Below are 14,364 nucleotides of genomic sequence, written 5' to 3'. Positions count from 1 at the left end.
TATGAGGTTAATGACCCTTTTGTTTATATTTAGCAAAGTCCACAACCATTGTTTACATTTAGCCAAGACAACAACCTTTGTTTACGTTTGCGGTCACCGACCCCTTTGTTTACATTTTATGGTGTCAATGAACCCTTTGTTTACATTATGAGGTTAATGACCTTATTGTTTACATTTTGCCTAGGTCAATGAACCCTTTGTTTACATTTTATGAGGTTAATGACCCTTTTGTTTATATTTAGCAAAGTCCACAACCATTGTTTACATTTAGCCAAGACAACAACCTTTGTTTACGTTTGCGGTCACCGACCCTTTTGTTTACATTTTATGGTGTCAATGAACCCATTGTTTACATTATGAGGTTAATGACCTTATTGTTTACATTTTGCCTAGGTCAATGAACCCTTTGTTTACATTTTATGAGGTTAATGACCCTTTTGTTTATATTTAGCAAAGTCCACAACCATTGTTTACATTTAGCCAAGACAACAACCTTTGTTTACGTTTGCGGTCACCGACCCTTTTGTTTACATTTTATGGTGTCAATGAACCCTTTGTTTACATTATGAGGTTAATGACCTTATTGTTTACATTTCTCCTAGGTCAATGAACCCTTTGTTTACATTTTATGAGGTTAATGACCCTTTTGTTTATATTTAGCAAAGTCCACAACCATTGTTTACATTTAGCCAAGACAACAACCTTTGTTTACGTTTGCGGTCACCGACCCTTTTGTTTACATTTTATGGTGTCAATGAACCCTTTGTTTACATTATGAGGTTAATGACCTTATTGTTTACATTTTGCCTAGGTCAATGAACCCTTTGTTTACATTTTATGAGGGTAATGACCCTTTTGTTTATATTTAGCAAAGTCCACAACCATTGTTTACATTTAGCCAAGACAACAACCTTTGTTTACGTTTGCGGTCACCGACCCTTTTGTTTACATTTTATGGTGTCAATGAACCCTTTGTTTACATTATGAGGTTAATGACCTTATTGTTTACATTTTTCCTAGGTCAATGAACCCTTTGTTTACATTTTATGAGGTTAATGACCCTTTGTTTATATTTAGCAAAGTCCACAACCATTGTTTACATTTAGCCAAGACAACAACCTTTGTTTACGTTTGCGGTCACCGACCCTTTTGTTTACATTTTATGGTGTCAATGAACCTTTGTTTACATTATGAGGTTAATGACCTTATTGTTTACATTTTTCCTAGGTCAATGAATCCTTTGTTTACATTTTATGAGGTTAATGACCCTTTGTTTATATTTAGCAAAGTCCACAACCATTGTTTACATTTAGCCAAGACAACAACCTTTGTTTACGTTTGCGGTCACCGACCCTTTTGTTTACATTTTATGGTGTCAATGAACCCTTTGTTTACATTATGAGGTTAATGACCTTATTGTTTACATTTTTCCTCGGTCAATGAACCCTTTGTTTAGATTTTAGGAGGTTAATGACCCTTTTGTTTATTTTTAGCAAAGTCCACAACCATTGTTTACATTTAGCCAAGACAACAACCATTGTTTACGTTTGCGTTCACCGACCCTTTTGTTTACATTTTATGGTATCAATGAACCCTTTGTTTACATTATGAGGTTAATGACCTTATTGTTTACATTTTGCCTAGGTCAATGAACCCTTTGTTTAGAATTTAAGAGGTTAATTACCCTTTTGTATATATTTAGCAAAGTCCACAACCATTGTTTACATTGGCGGTCACCGACCCTTTGTTTACATTTTATGGTGTCAATGAACCCTTTGCTTACATTATGAGGTTAATGACCTTATTGTTTACATTTAGCCAAATACACAACCTTTTTATGCATTTAGCCAGTTGGCCTCCAGTGAGGTCACCTCATGAATTTTAAAACAAATAACAGCCCGGCGTGATAGTCACCTGAGCATTGGCCAGGCACGGTGTCTGCTTTACTTATGTAGAGCGAGCTGGCAGGCAGGTTCTCGTGACGTCACCTCATGACTCTTAAATCATATCACATCGAGGCACGAGAGTCACCTTAGCGCTGTCCAGGTGCGGTGCCTGCTTTACTTATATAGAGCCAGATGGCAGCCAGCTTTCCGCGAGGTGACCTCATGACTTTTAAATCATATCGCATTGAGCCATCGAGGCACGGTGCCTGCTTTTTTTTTTATAGAGTCAGGAGCCAGCTTCCGCCGAGGTTACCTAGTGACTTTTAAATTATGTCACATCAAAGTGTGTGAGTAACCTCAGCAGAAAACGTATAACTATTTAACCTTCCCTGATGCAAGTTGTTGTTGCGTGATTTACTATACATTTTGCTTCGGCAATTCGACAGCCATATTGACTTGTGATGCTGCTTATGCTATTTGATATTTATTTAAGTATTTATTTAGTATAAATTTACTTAACTAAAAAAATTCAATAATAATGTAAAAAAATGCACATAGCATGCATTAATTCTCTGGTTCGCTCATCAAAATTCGCTGGTTGATGATGTAAACAAAGCTCTAATTCTAAAGATTCCTTGCTGCTAAAAATCAAAACAATGTTAATTTTCCACGGAGTTGTGAGATGAATCTTCTTACTGAAATTTTTCAAATGTTCGCTATCGAATCTTCTCATTCTTGTAAGTTCTCTGTTTATACGTTTTCTGCTAGGTTCTACATCTTCTGTATTTGGGGGTTTGAGCAGTTATGGTCCGATTTTGACAATTTTTAGAATCAGATAAAATTTAAAGTTGTATGGCGAATTTCGCCGATATTTACACTGTAACACACAAATGTCAGGATAATGTCACCAACGAATTTGGATGAAATTGGTTGAGTAGGTTCGGAGGTATGGGTTTCATCTAAAGTTGAGCGCTGACACACTCATCGTCCGATTTTGCTACCGGCTTCTTTTAAGACGTCTTGTACCATTTTGGGTGTAAAATTTTATGTCTCTGACACATTTATTTATTGATTTCTGGCATTTTTAGTAGTTGGTAACATAACCGTTATATGGCGAGTGGGTGGGTTTATTATACGGTTTTACCTATTCTTACAATGTCGTAAGAGGTGTCAAAAGTATTTGTCCTGTGCAAATTCGGGTGATAAAGCTTGAATGGTTTGGAAAATATATATATTAAATTTATTAGGGGTTGGGGCCACGTCCATTTATTAAATAAGTTTTAGCTCAAGGGTAATTCTCATTAATGCGATTTGTTGGTTATTCGTTAGTTATAGTAATTTATAGGTTTTCGATTATTGGCGTTTTGTGGGCATGGCATTGGTTCGATTACCCTCATTTAAAACACCGTCTATACTTCTTATGATCCCACGGAACGCGTGTACCAAGTTTCATCACTATATCTTTAGTTTTACTAAAACTTGCTACGATCCATCTGGGATGGACGGCCAGATATTCAACCGGATTTTAACTCATCATCCTGATTATATATTATATAACCCTAAATCTATCTCGATTAGTTTTAGATAATAAAAACAAACGTTAGTTGAACAAAACTATTATATTCTGTAGCAACATGTTGCAAGAGTATAAAAGAGAAAAACATAAATAAAATTAAAAAAAAAATTAAAAAAAAAATTAAATAAGAAAGAATAAATTAAATAAAAATTTAAAGAAAAAAAATTAAATAAAAAATTAAAGAAAAAAATTTAAGAAAAAAAAAATTAAAGAAAAAAAATTAAAGAAAAAAAATTAAATAAAAAATTAAATAAAAAATTAAAGAAAAAAAAATTAAGAAAAAAAATTAAAAAATAAAAAAAAATGAAAGAATGAAATATATAAAAAAATGAAAGAAAAAAATATATAAAAAAATGAAAGCAAAAAAAAAATTAAAGAAAAAAAAAAATTTAAAAAAAAATAAAAGAAAAAAAGGATAAAAGAAAAAAATAAAAAAACTAAAAAAAAAAAATTAAAAAAAAGAAAAATAATAATTCAAAGAAAACAACAATTAACAGAAATTTATTAATTAATTTCAATATAAAAGCAAAACACTCATTTTTTGCAAAATACTATCTTTATTTTAGTTTGCGTACGCTTGCGCGACGATATTTTTACAAAAATTCACGCAATATCATTTCATTCTTTATTTTTCATTTAAATATTATAATGCAAAATAAATAGATTTATATGTATTACAAAGGAGTTATATAAATGAAATTTTACACATTTATTCCTACACGACGTTAATGTAAATTGTAAGATAATTGCATAGTAAATGACTCACTGCCTAAGTGTTAGGACCGAAGGGTTATACAATCATACAAAATATGTGGTAAGTAAATTTTTCTTTGTCCAAAATTAAAGTACATAATATCTTGTACAAATGAATACAAATATAGCAAGCTTGTTAAAAACACTTCGTTGAGCAAAGACAAAAAAAAAAAAAATAGACTGTACTATAGAACTTAATTAGTGGTAGCAAAAATGAACTTGTATTAAGTTTTAGACTCTGTTTTTGGCAGCTGATAAGTTAGTTTTTACAGATGGGCGTATTTGATACACGTTGGCGTTGTCGGTGGGGCAATGTGTGACCGCCGACAAAAGTACTATTTAGTAATGCTGTGTGTTTGTGTAGAAAAATGCATAGAAATATCTTTGGAGCCGACAAACGACTTGCTACTGCTATAGTATATCATCTTGGAAAACGTCGTATAAGTAAACAAAGCAAACGGCGGCTAAAGTGTGGTTAGTCATAATCTATAAATATAGTCGTTGCGTTTTTCCGCTCCTCCTTAATTTTAAGTTTTGAACTTAAATAGTTTCAACTTCCCATACTTTGGTATTGCAATCTTGACCAGTAGAGATCACAGTGTTGTTGTCCAACCATACTAAGCGTGTAATTTGCGATTGTGGATGAGCATCTGCAAAAAAAAAGTAATAATAATAACGATTTTAGCTTGGCTTACAAAATTAAAAGTAGAAATGCTCACTTTTAATGATGGTGTGCTTGGCCGGATTGGCTACAGACCAAATAATAATGGTAGTATCCAGCGAACCACTAGCAACTAAAAGCGAATTTGGTGACCAAGCCACGGTATTGACACGCGCATTGTGGAAGCCCCATTCCTTGTTGTGCGCAAGCTAAAAATGGAACATGAAAATAAGCACAAATTACATAAATAGCCGTCAACTAATTTACTCACATTATACTCTTCGACGGCATAGAGTATGACTTTGCGATTCGCATCGCATGCTACCAAATACTTATTGTCTGGTGAGTACGAACAATCGGTTACCGGTCCCAGGTGCTGTAGTTCGATTTTCTCTTCCAACGTGGTGCCCTTAAGTGTGTAAACATGCACCTTGTGATCGTCGCCGGTCACTGCTACATCCAATTTTTCGGGGTTGGCAGAAATCGAGCTTGCCTCATACTTGATTGGTAGTGAGAAGACCTTTTTATTGTCCTGTACAAGTGTCAGTTCTTTGACGCAAGCGAGCGCGATTATATTTTCGTTGCGGAAAATCGCTAAACCACGTGGTTGGCAATTCAGTTTGACAACGTAGTCAGTATAGCTGTTGCTTTCAACGCTTATTTGACGCAGGCTGTCATCGATGCCGCAGGTGTAGACGAAATCGCCCCAGGCGACAATGCCGTTGATCTGCAAATAAGAAGAAGAAAAAAGTAATGTTAAATGCATTAAATAAATTTAAAACAACAAATACTTTTAACGTTTAGATTTACCTGATTACCATGTCCGGCGCCGCTAATGCGGTCATTCACGCCACTGCCCGAATTCCAGTTCGTTACTACGCCATCGTGGCTGCCCGTATAGATGGTGCTGCGATCATCGCTCAAACCGAGTACAGTGATTGGCTTATTATGACCCTTAATTACACGCAGTGGCTTTGACGGGTCATCAACATTCAAATAGCTAATGTTACCCGACAAGGAGACGGTGAGCAAATGTGCGCCTTGCCATAAGCAAGAAACTTGTTGATCATCAACGGTGGTGCCCATTACAAATTCGGTGATCAATTCACGTGTTTCCACATTCCACAAGCGGCAAGTCTTGTCACCGGAGCAGGTAAGCAATTGTGTGCTATCGGGTTTCCATGCAACAGCATAAACGCCACCCTTATGTGCAGGACTACCGAATTCGCCAATCAAATCGGAGTTGGCGCCATCGTAAAGGAAGACTTTGCCATCGAAACCAGCCGAGGCGAAAAATTTACCATCAGGTGAATAACGTACAGCCTGCACGAAGCGCGAATGCTCCTGTTTGGTCATTTTGAATTTGAATGGCGGACCCTCAAAGACGCCAATGGTGTTGTCTTCGCTGCCTGTTTTTAAAATATGTTATTGTAAAAATGAATAATTGGCAAAAATTCAAAATTATTTTTATTTACCGGTTACAATACGGAAGGGGCGTGCTGGACGAAAGTCGCAAGAATTAATCGGTTTCGACTGACCGCTAATTTCACCCACTGATGTGCCGGTTTCAGTCATGAAAACATGGCCGAAACGTTCACGACCCTCGCCCACAATAACAATACGCTGATTGTCTTGCGACCAGGCGATGTCTTTAATAGGACCGCCAATAGGTTGGAATTCATTCTTCAAGATATGCTCCTTGTTCACGGTATCCCAAATGCGTATTTTGCCGGAGGCGTCTGTAAGAATATGGAGTAATATTTTTTATTAGAAAATGTTAGCAGGTTAGTTTGAATTTGTAGGTTTATAAGCAAACATATAAAATGTTATTCTAGTATAACTTGATCGTTTTAACGTTGTTTGTTTGAAAATTATTTGTTCGCTTGTTATCTACCTATCAGTTTACCGCGTCACTGATAACTGTGCTATCGCCGCTATAAAGAAATCGAAAATGCAAAAATATTTTTAACGCTCCTATATGATTTTTAATCTTGCATTACGCGCATATATGTTTTTATCAAACCTAACGAGACCAAATATGGCATTAAGTGCAATTATAGGAAAATAAATTTTTAAAAGAAAAATCAAAGCGCACTTCAAATCAATTGAATAAGTGGAAATATACTGTTCACACTAATATTCTAACTGTTCAAATTCATTAACTTTACAAATACAAAAGATTCCATACAAGGACTGGATTTTTATCGATCAGTTTGTATGGCAGCTATATGCTATAGTAGTCCGATCTGAACAATTTCTCTTAAGATTGTAGCGTTGCCTAAAACAATAATACATGCTGAATTTCGTGTAGATATCTTGTCAGATAAAAAAGTTTCCTATACAAAGACATAGTCGCGATCATTCAGTTTGTATGGCAGCTACATGCTATAGTGATCCGATATCGGCGGTTTCGACAAATGAGTAGCTTCTTGGAGGGAAAAGTAGGTGTTCAAAATTTCAGATCGATATCTCATAAACTATGTGTATATACAAACAGACGGACATAAGCTAAAGCTAAACGGAGCTAAATAGACTCATTTATAAACATACATATTTTATAGAGTCTCCGACGATTTTTTCTAAGTGTTACAAGTTTCCTGGCAACTTGATATACTAGCTTGTTGGGCATAATTAATCAGTAATTCAATATTACGAGAGGATTATGTGTATATACATATCTACAATATGTTTGTATGCTTGTGCAATTGCTTCAAAGTTAATGTATATACATATGCAGTTACACATGCTATTTACCGTTACTTTTAATGTTTGTGCTCATACTCAACTATGTTTAACAAAAACGTTAACTAAATACTTAACCGTAAAATGGCAATAAAAAGGGAATTGATGAATGAATATGGCTAATAAAAGCGTTTAATGGTTGAGCGCATATTAAAGCTTTGGAGGGGAAGGGGGAATATAGAAAGTAGCTAGGTACAACAACCGCTGAGCTGCGCGTCAATGACTCACTCATCAACAAAAACCCGCTGTTCAAGCACAACAAAGATAAAGCAGCCAATCGAAAGCATCATCAGCCAAAGAATGGTGGCTGTTGTTTCTGCGATGTCTAAGTGCCGCTGCGACGCTGTTACATACAGACAACACCAACTGTTATATGAATGCATGAGTAGCAGCAAGCGTTTTATGCTGGTTAAGCACAGTAATGTAAGCACTAGCTATGAAAATATAAAGGAAATGCAATTAAATCGCCAGAGACGCGTTAATACCCGCAGCAGCATACATTTTGGAGAGTAGCACGTAGTTCGCGCACAAAATAAATGCACAATATGAATCGTATTTAAAAAGTGAATAACAGATTTAAAGTTATAGTGGCGACATAGCATTCACTAAATTTGTGAAGGTATCATTTGTAGAGTTGTAGTAACAAAATACATATTACTTTCAACTCAACTCAATTCGAAAAGAGAAAGGCTGATGCGGTAATGATTAGGCGTTGAAATATATAAACAAAAGTAGCAAATGTGTTTATGAGAGCGTAACGACTGCCACAACAATGAAAATTAAGAATAAAAATCACAAAAAACAACTAAAATACATACACACACAATTCAAAAGTAACTGTTAAATTTGATAATATATGCATTTATTGTGCTGAATCATTGAAATGTTGGAAATAAATAAATAATAATTGATATAAATATGTAGTTTAAAGCTTAAAAAAAAAACTGGTGTTGACTTTTCACATTAACGCCGTAGAATTTATTAATTTCTGTGCACGATTTCATGTTATGGAGGCTTAAAAAATTTAAAACAAAAAAAAAATATTTCCGCAACCTGAATTTTATCAGCATTTAGGTATATGCTTACATTTACCGATACAAGCGTGAGTCACACACTTATTTTAGTGCAAAAATTTTAATTATGAAAAGAAATGCAAGCAGTGTAACCCAAAATAAGGTGTTAACCATGCGAAGCTGCACATTAATTATAAGCAGACTAAGCAACAGATACTAAAGCAAATAAAAGCTTGTAAAAAAAAAAACAAATGACAAACGAAATATATAATCATAAAACTGGATATTTGCTAGCAATATTTATAATCTCATTGTTGCTTTTATTATTTAATGATCAATGCGGCTGTGATGCTTTCAAACCAAATGGTATTTGAGGGCTATTTATAGCGCATACATATGTACATAAAATGTGCACTAAACCAACAAATACACACATTATATACCTTACACTAACAATAAAAATATATGTCGATGTAAATGTGTGTTTATAATTTTATCTATATGTATTATGTACTTACCGCCTGATGCAATGTAGAAGCCGCTTGGCGAATATTTGGCCACATTGACGGCGCATGAATGCTCCGTGTAGACATCAGCGATGGCTGGATTCTGCCAGCGACAATCAGTGCATATAACCGTAGTAGAGTTGAAGAGAAGTGCACAAAAATAAAATATAATAACAACAACAACAAATGTTGTCAGTGGAAATTTTGTTGGTTGATAGAATTGGACAAATGGAGCGGCAATTTTGGGTGTATACACAGCATTGGTTGGTTGTATGATTGAGTGTGCATGCAAAAGCCATCCGCACATTTCATTTTAATTTTAGGCCAAAATAAGTGTGTGTGTGTGTAGAGCAGCAAATCGGAGCAAATAAAATTAACGTTGAAAAATTAGCGTTGACAATGGGTTCGTTGTTGTAAAAAATTTAATGCAAGACGTTAACAGCCGATGTAGAGGTATTGAAGAAAGCATGAAAGTAGAATTTAAGAATTATGAATAAAAAATTGTATATTAACGCAGAATATTTTATATATTTTAATATATTATATTTTCACACATATGCACAAATTAATAAAAAATTATAATTTAAAAATTTCATTAAATATATGGACGTTTCAAAGATAAATATGCAGATTATATTATAGATTGTTTAGTATGCTTTTTCAACAGACAATAAAATATCTATTTTTTTCGTTTTCTATATATTACTTATTTACACCAAAAATATTATTCGTACAGCAAAATTTCAAGCATCTTGCAGTGAACATTTGTCTACGATGTGCGTGGGATTTAGTGAAACAACATTTATTTATATACACTTATGTATATGTATATAAATAAATTGTATATATTCACTATATATGCATACATATATACTTTATTCCCAAAAAATGTTTTGTTTGTCTTTGGGTTGCTTTTATTCTTACTTATAGGCTTACTGCAGAAGAAGAAAATTTGTTAAAAATAGAAGAAACAAACAAATGAAACCGGGAGGACCATTGGAATCTGTATTGGAACGTTTGGCAGCGAAGCGTTTAATAAATCTTCATTCGAATGCAGCTGCCAGAAACCAAAAATAAACATTGAACACATAGTCGCAATGAGGATCACTAAATTTGAGATGGGTGTCGGAATAGCAAAGAGCTTGTGCATAATAAGCATATGTACATAATAAAAATGATGCTATAAATGTATTTGTTGCAACAGACAGACATATTCCATGTTCTTAAGGAGATATGTAGCTTATAAAACTTACTGAATTATGAACGATCGATAATATGCTAGCGTAATATATAAACTACAAAATATTCTAATGAAACATTTGAATAGGAATATTAAACTCACCTCAATATTTCTAATAATCACCGAATTTCCATTAGTGTAGAGGAAATTTTTACCTTTAGGATCGCCACCTAATACAATAGGTTGCCCACGTTGGGTGCGTGGCAAGGTGGCATATATGAATTCTGAATGGGATAAGCGCAATAAAATAAATTTAATTAAACAGCTTATTTAAGTAGTTTATTGTTTATGTGTACTATAATTAAACTGCATAAACAGTGGGCGCTCAACAGGAAGTGGCAGATTCAGAAATGTACAAAACACAATCATAGTGATACACATACGTAAATACACAAATATATATGTATGTTTTGCTCATTTCTCGTCCAAGGATAGCGAGGGGAGACAAATCATACTAGCAAAAGCCGGCTATATGTCTATTTATCACTCGTCTACAAATAAACTGTTGTAAGTAATTCATTGCTTCCGCTTTATGTTCGTAAGTGTATTTGCATTAATTTTTGCCCATATAAGCACATATAGTGCTTCATCGTGATATGTTGTTGTCGCCACTATAGCCCCCCAATCACCGATTGCGCCCACTGACTCATACTTTTTTCGCTTTATATGTTTTTTTCCGTAAAATGTAACCGGCCAACTCACTATTTTGATACGCTGGCTTTTGAGGTTGTGCCATTGTTATTATTTTGAAACACTAAACTTTGGTTTATTGAAAGCACTTTATAAAAACTAAAACTGCTCTTTGTTAGAAAAGTTATATTTTTAAGCTACTATTTCTCTGTGAAAGAATTGATACCACCAAACTTAGACCGAACAAAAGTGAATTAAATTATTCGCCTTGCCACAGTGCAGTGTTGCCGAAGACTGATTGAATTCTACGTGAAGCAGAGTTGCCTGATGAGAATTCTCAAATGAAAACGACAAAAACGATAATATAAAAATGTAAAATATTTTACATTCTCTGATATAAATAAAGTCTTATTTGTTGTAACTATTTGCCGGTAGATGTCACAGCCACTTAACTTGATAGCAACGAAATTTCGATTAGCATTTTAAAAAGCTGTTTTAAACAAAAAAAAAATTTTGTTTTCATTGTTATAACAAAACTTTTTGTTTAAAAGGTAAAAAGTGTAATTAATCAATTACCAGAGAATGTAAAATATTTACATTCTCTGCAATTACTATTTCTAATTATCTCTACCCACCACTTTACTTTCCGAAAGCTTCCTATGCGATATCGTTGGTCAGCTGTTTTTGACACACCGATTTGTTTATAAAATGGTAAACAAACTAATCATAAGTTTTCTGCACTAATATTTCATTTGAGAATGTTGCAAACATCTGCTGTGAAATTTGTGAATCCACGTTATGGGCAACTGGTAATTGGTCCACCTGGTTCTGGTAAAACAACTTATTGCCATCACGCCTACAATTTCTACAAAGAGCTGGGTCGTGAAATTGGCGTTGTCAATCTCGATCCAGCGAACGAGAATATGGAATATAAACCAATAATCGATGTAATGCAGCTTATCACAGTAGAGGATGTTATGGAACAATATCACCTGGGTCCAAATGGCTCCCTTATGTACTGTGCAGAGTTTTTGGAAGCACATTTCGAAGATTGGTTTTTACCAGAGCTGCGTAAAGCAGCTGCCACATGCAACTATTTCCTATTTGACTGCCCGGGACAAGTAGAATTGTACACACATCACACTGCTATGGCTGCCATCTTCGCGCGTTTGCAAAAGGAAGGTTATCACTTGGTTACAGTAAATCTTATCGACTCACACTATTGCTCGGAGTCGACAAAATTCGTTTCAACACTGCTGCTCGCCTTAAATATGATGCTGCGTATGGGCTTGCCACATGTAAATGTGCTCTCAAAAGCCGACCTCCTGCGTAAACATGAATCCAAATTGCAATTCAATTTAGATTACTATACAGACGTATTGGATTTGAAGTATTTATTAGAATCGCTTGACGATACACCAACAATGAAGAAATATCGCAAATTGAATGAAGCAATCTGCTCGATGGTGGAAGATTATGCATTAGTATCATTTCAACTGCTCAATGCGCGTAGCACAGCGAGTTTGCTACGCTTACGGAATCACATCGACAAGGCTAATGGTTATATATATAAGGCAGGCGAAGAAACGGCGGTTAATGCGTTAATGGCATGTGCGGTTGGTGCGGAGGCTGAGTCGATGCGGCAAGCACATGATATTGATCCGTATGTTACATGAGTTGGATGTGATTTTTTTGTACATTTATTATATTGTATTAAATAAAAATAATGCATTTTTGTATTGTACATATATTGAGTTTGCCATGAAGTTTGTATCACCCTTTTCACTTTTTCATTTGACAAGATATCTTCACAAAATTCGGTATGGAGTATTGCTGAACACAACGCTACAATATGCGAAGAACTTTTTCCGATCAGACCACTATAGCACATAGCTGCTAAACAAACTGAACGATCAAAATTAAGTTTTTGTAAGAAGCTGCCATACAAACTAAACTATCGAAAGCAAGTTCTTATATGGGAACTTATATACAATATTTGTGAAGTGTATGCAGGCTTTGGTGCAACCGAAGTTAACGTTTTTTCTTGTGCTCTAATCAAAAGTAGCTTGATAATATGTACGGTAAATATTAAAGATATTACAAATTTAAATTTCAGATTTATCAAATTATTATTTTTTTTTTGTGTTTTTTTGGTATATTTGTATGCTGTTGTGCGTTCTATTGGAAGTTCGTGTTTTACATAATTTAGTTTTAAACTGGAAAATTTGTTTTTAAATTTGTCAGCGCCTTCCAATCAAAAAGCGTTTAACATTCGTTGCAATGCAATAAACAGGAAAACACAACCATTAAATGTAATCAAGACCAGGCACGTCAAAAAGTCAAGCAAGTGCATGCAAGACATGCTAAAATGTAAATATGTGCTTTGTGGACACATAAACACAGCTGAATTTTCATTTTTAGCAACAACAATCAACCACACTGGCGTTCTTACAAAAAAGCATAAACACATTAGTAAGGTGTGGTAGTAGGTACGGTTATTTGAGCAGCTATGTCTTGAGTTGCAGAAAAGCCAGTAGTGGTTACATATTTACAAATGTAAATGCTTATATAGCATCACATACACACATAACAGAAAATGCATGTTTTAACATTGAATATGTTGCATTACAACAGGACACACCTTTCAACGAGTTGACTTGCATGCATCTAAGCGTCAAGCGGCGTCAAGTCTTTGAAGCCACACGCCATCGCTTACACTTGGTTTTGTCGGGCACATTATCATTTGTAAAATCAAGCACCGCCAGCGTCATAATAACAATAAAATGGGCAATATGACTCGTTGCCGACTTTAACAAAGGAAGTGGCCAATGACGTGCATTAAAACACACACATAGTTAAAAAAACATGGCAGGTTAAACCCCTTCATTGACTTGGCTTGTCGTCGTTGAATCTCTGCACCTGACAGTGACTTAAGCTGTCTTTCACAATGCATATTTATGAACACTGTCTGCGCCTTCATGCGCCATACTTATGTGTGTGTATATATATATATATATATATATATATATATATGTGTGTGTGTGTATAAATAGCTTCCATCACGCAATTTGGTTATTAAATTCTTGTTGCACATTCAATTCAGCCTTCCAGCTATGCATCAAGTTTATCCACCTGTCGCCTGTTTGATTCACATTCATTGCATTAAAGCCGACATTTAAATGTAATACAACAACCACACCAAGAACAATAGTAATATGTGTATATGTATAGTATGTGTAAGGGGCGTTGCACATTCATGTCGGGGGTAAAGTGCATAAATATTATTTAAGTGGCAAATAAAAGTTGAACAACTCAACGAATATAATTGCAACATTTCTTAATTGCGCAAGATTACAA

General features: G+C 34.5%; 2 protein-coding genes across 2 annotated transcripts; one reads left to right on the top strand and one right to left on the bottom strand.

Annotated features, from left to right (window-relative positions):
* Positions 1-3,999: 3,999 nt before the first annotated feature.
* Positions 4,000-11,315, bottom strand: flr (actin-interacting protein 1 flr). Its single transcript, XM_070111079.1, has 8 exons — positions 11,080-11,315; positions 10,480-10,601; positions 9,150-9,240; positions 6,352-6,615; positions 5,687-6,285; positions 5,148-5,603; positions 4,935-5,085; positions 4,000-4,865 (listed from the first exon to the last, which is right to left on the bottom strand). Exons 1-8 carry the CDS (start codon positions 11,111-11,113, stop codon positions 4,756-4,758), a joined length of 1,827 nt encoding a protein of 608 aa, XP_069967180.1. The 5' UTR covers positions 11,114-11,315; the 3' UTR covers positions 4,000-4,755.
* A 377-nt stretch (positions 11,316-11,692) lies between these two features.
* On the top strand, positions 11,693-12,751 carry LOC106614906 (GPN-loop GTPase 2). Its single transcript, XM_014230849.3, has one exon. It carries the CDS (start codon positions 11,766-11,768, stop codon positions 12,681-12,683), a length of 918 nt encoding a protein of 305 aa, XP_014086324.1. The 5' UTR covers positions 11,693-11,765; the 3' UTR covers positions 12,684-12,751.
* Positions 12,752-14,364: the final 1,613 nt, after the last annotated feature.

The sequence above is a fragment of the Bactrocera oleae genome, chromosome 6 (genome assembly GCF_042242935.1).
Source record: "Bactrocera oleae isolate idBacOlea1 chromosome 6, idBacOlea1, whole genome shotgun sequence".
Lineage (NCBI taxonomy): Eukaryota > Metazoa > Arthropoda > Insecta > Diptera > Tephritidae > Bactrocera > Bactrocera oleae.
Note: the sequence above shows the minus strand (reverse complement) of the source record. Positions and strands in the feature narration are given on the sequence as shown.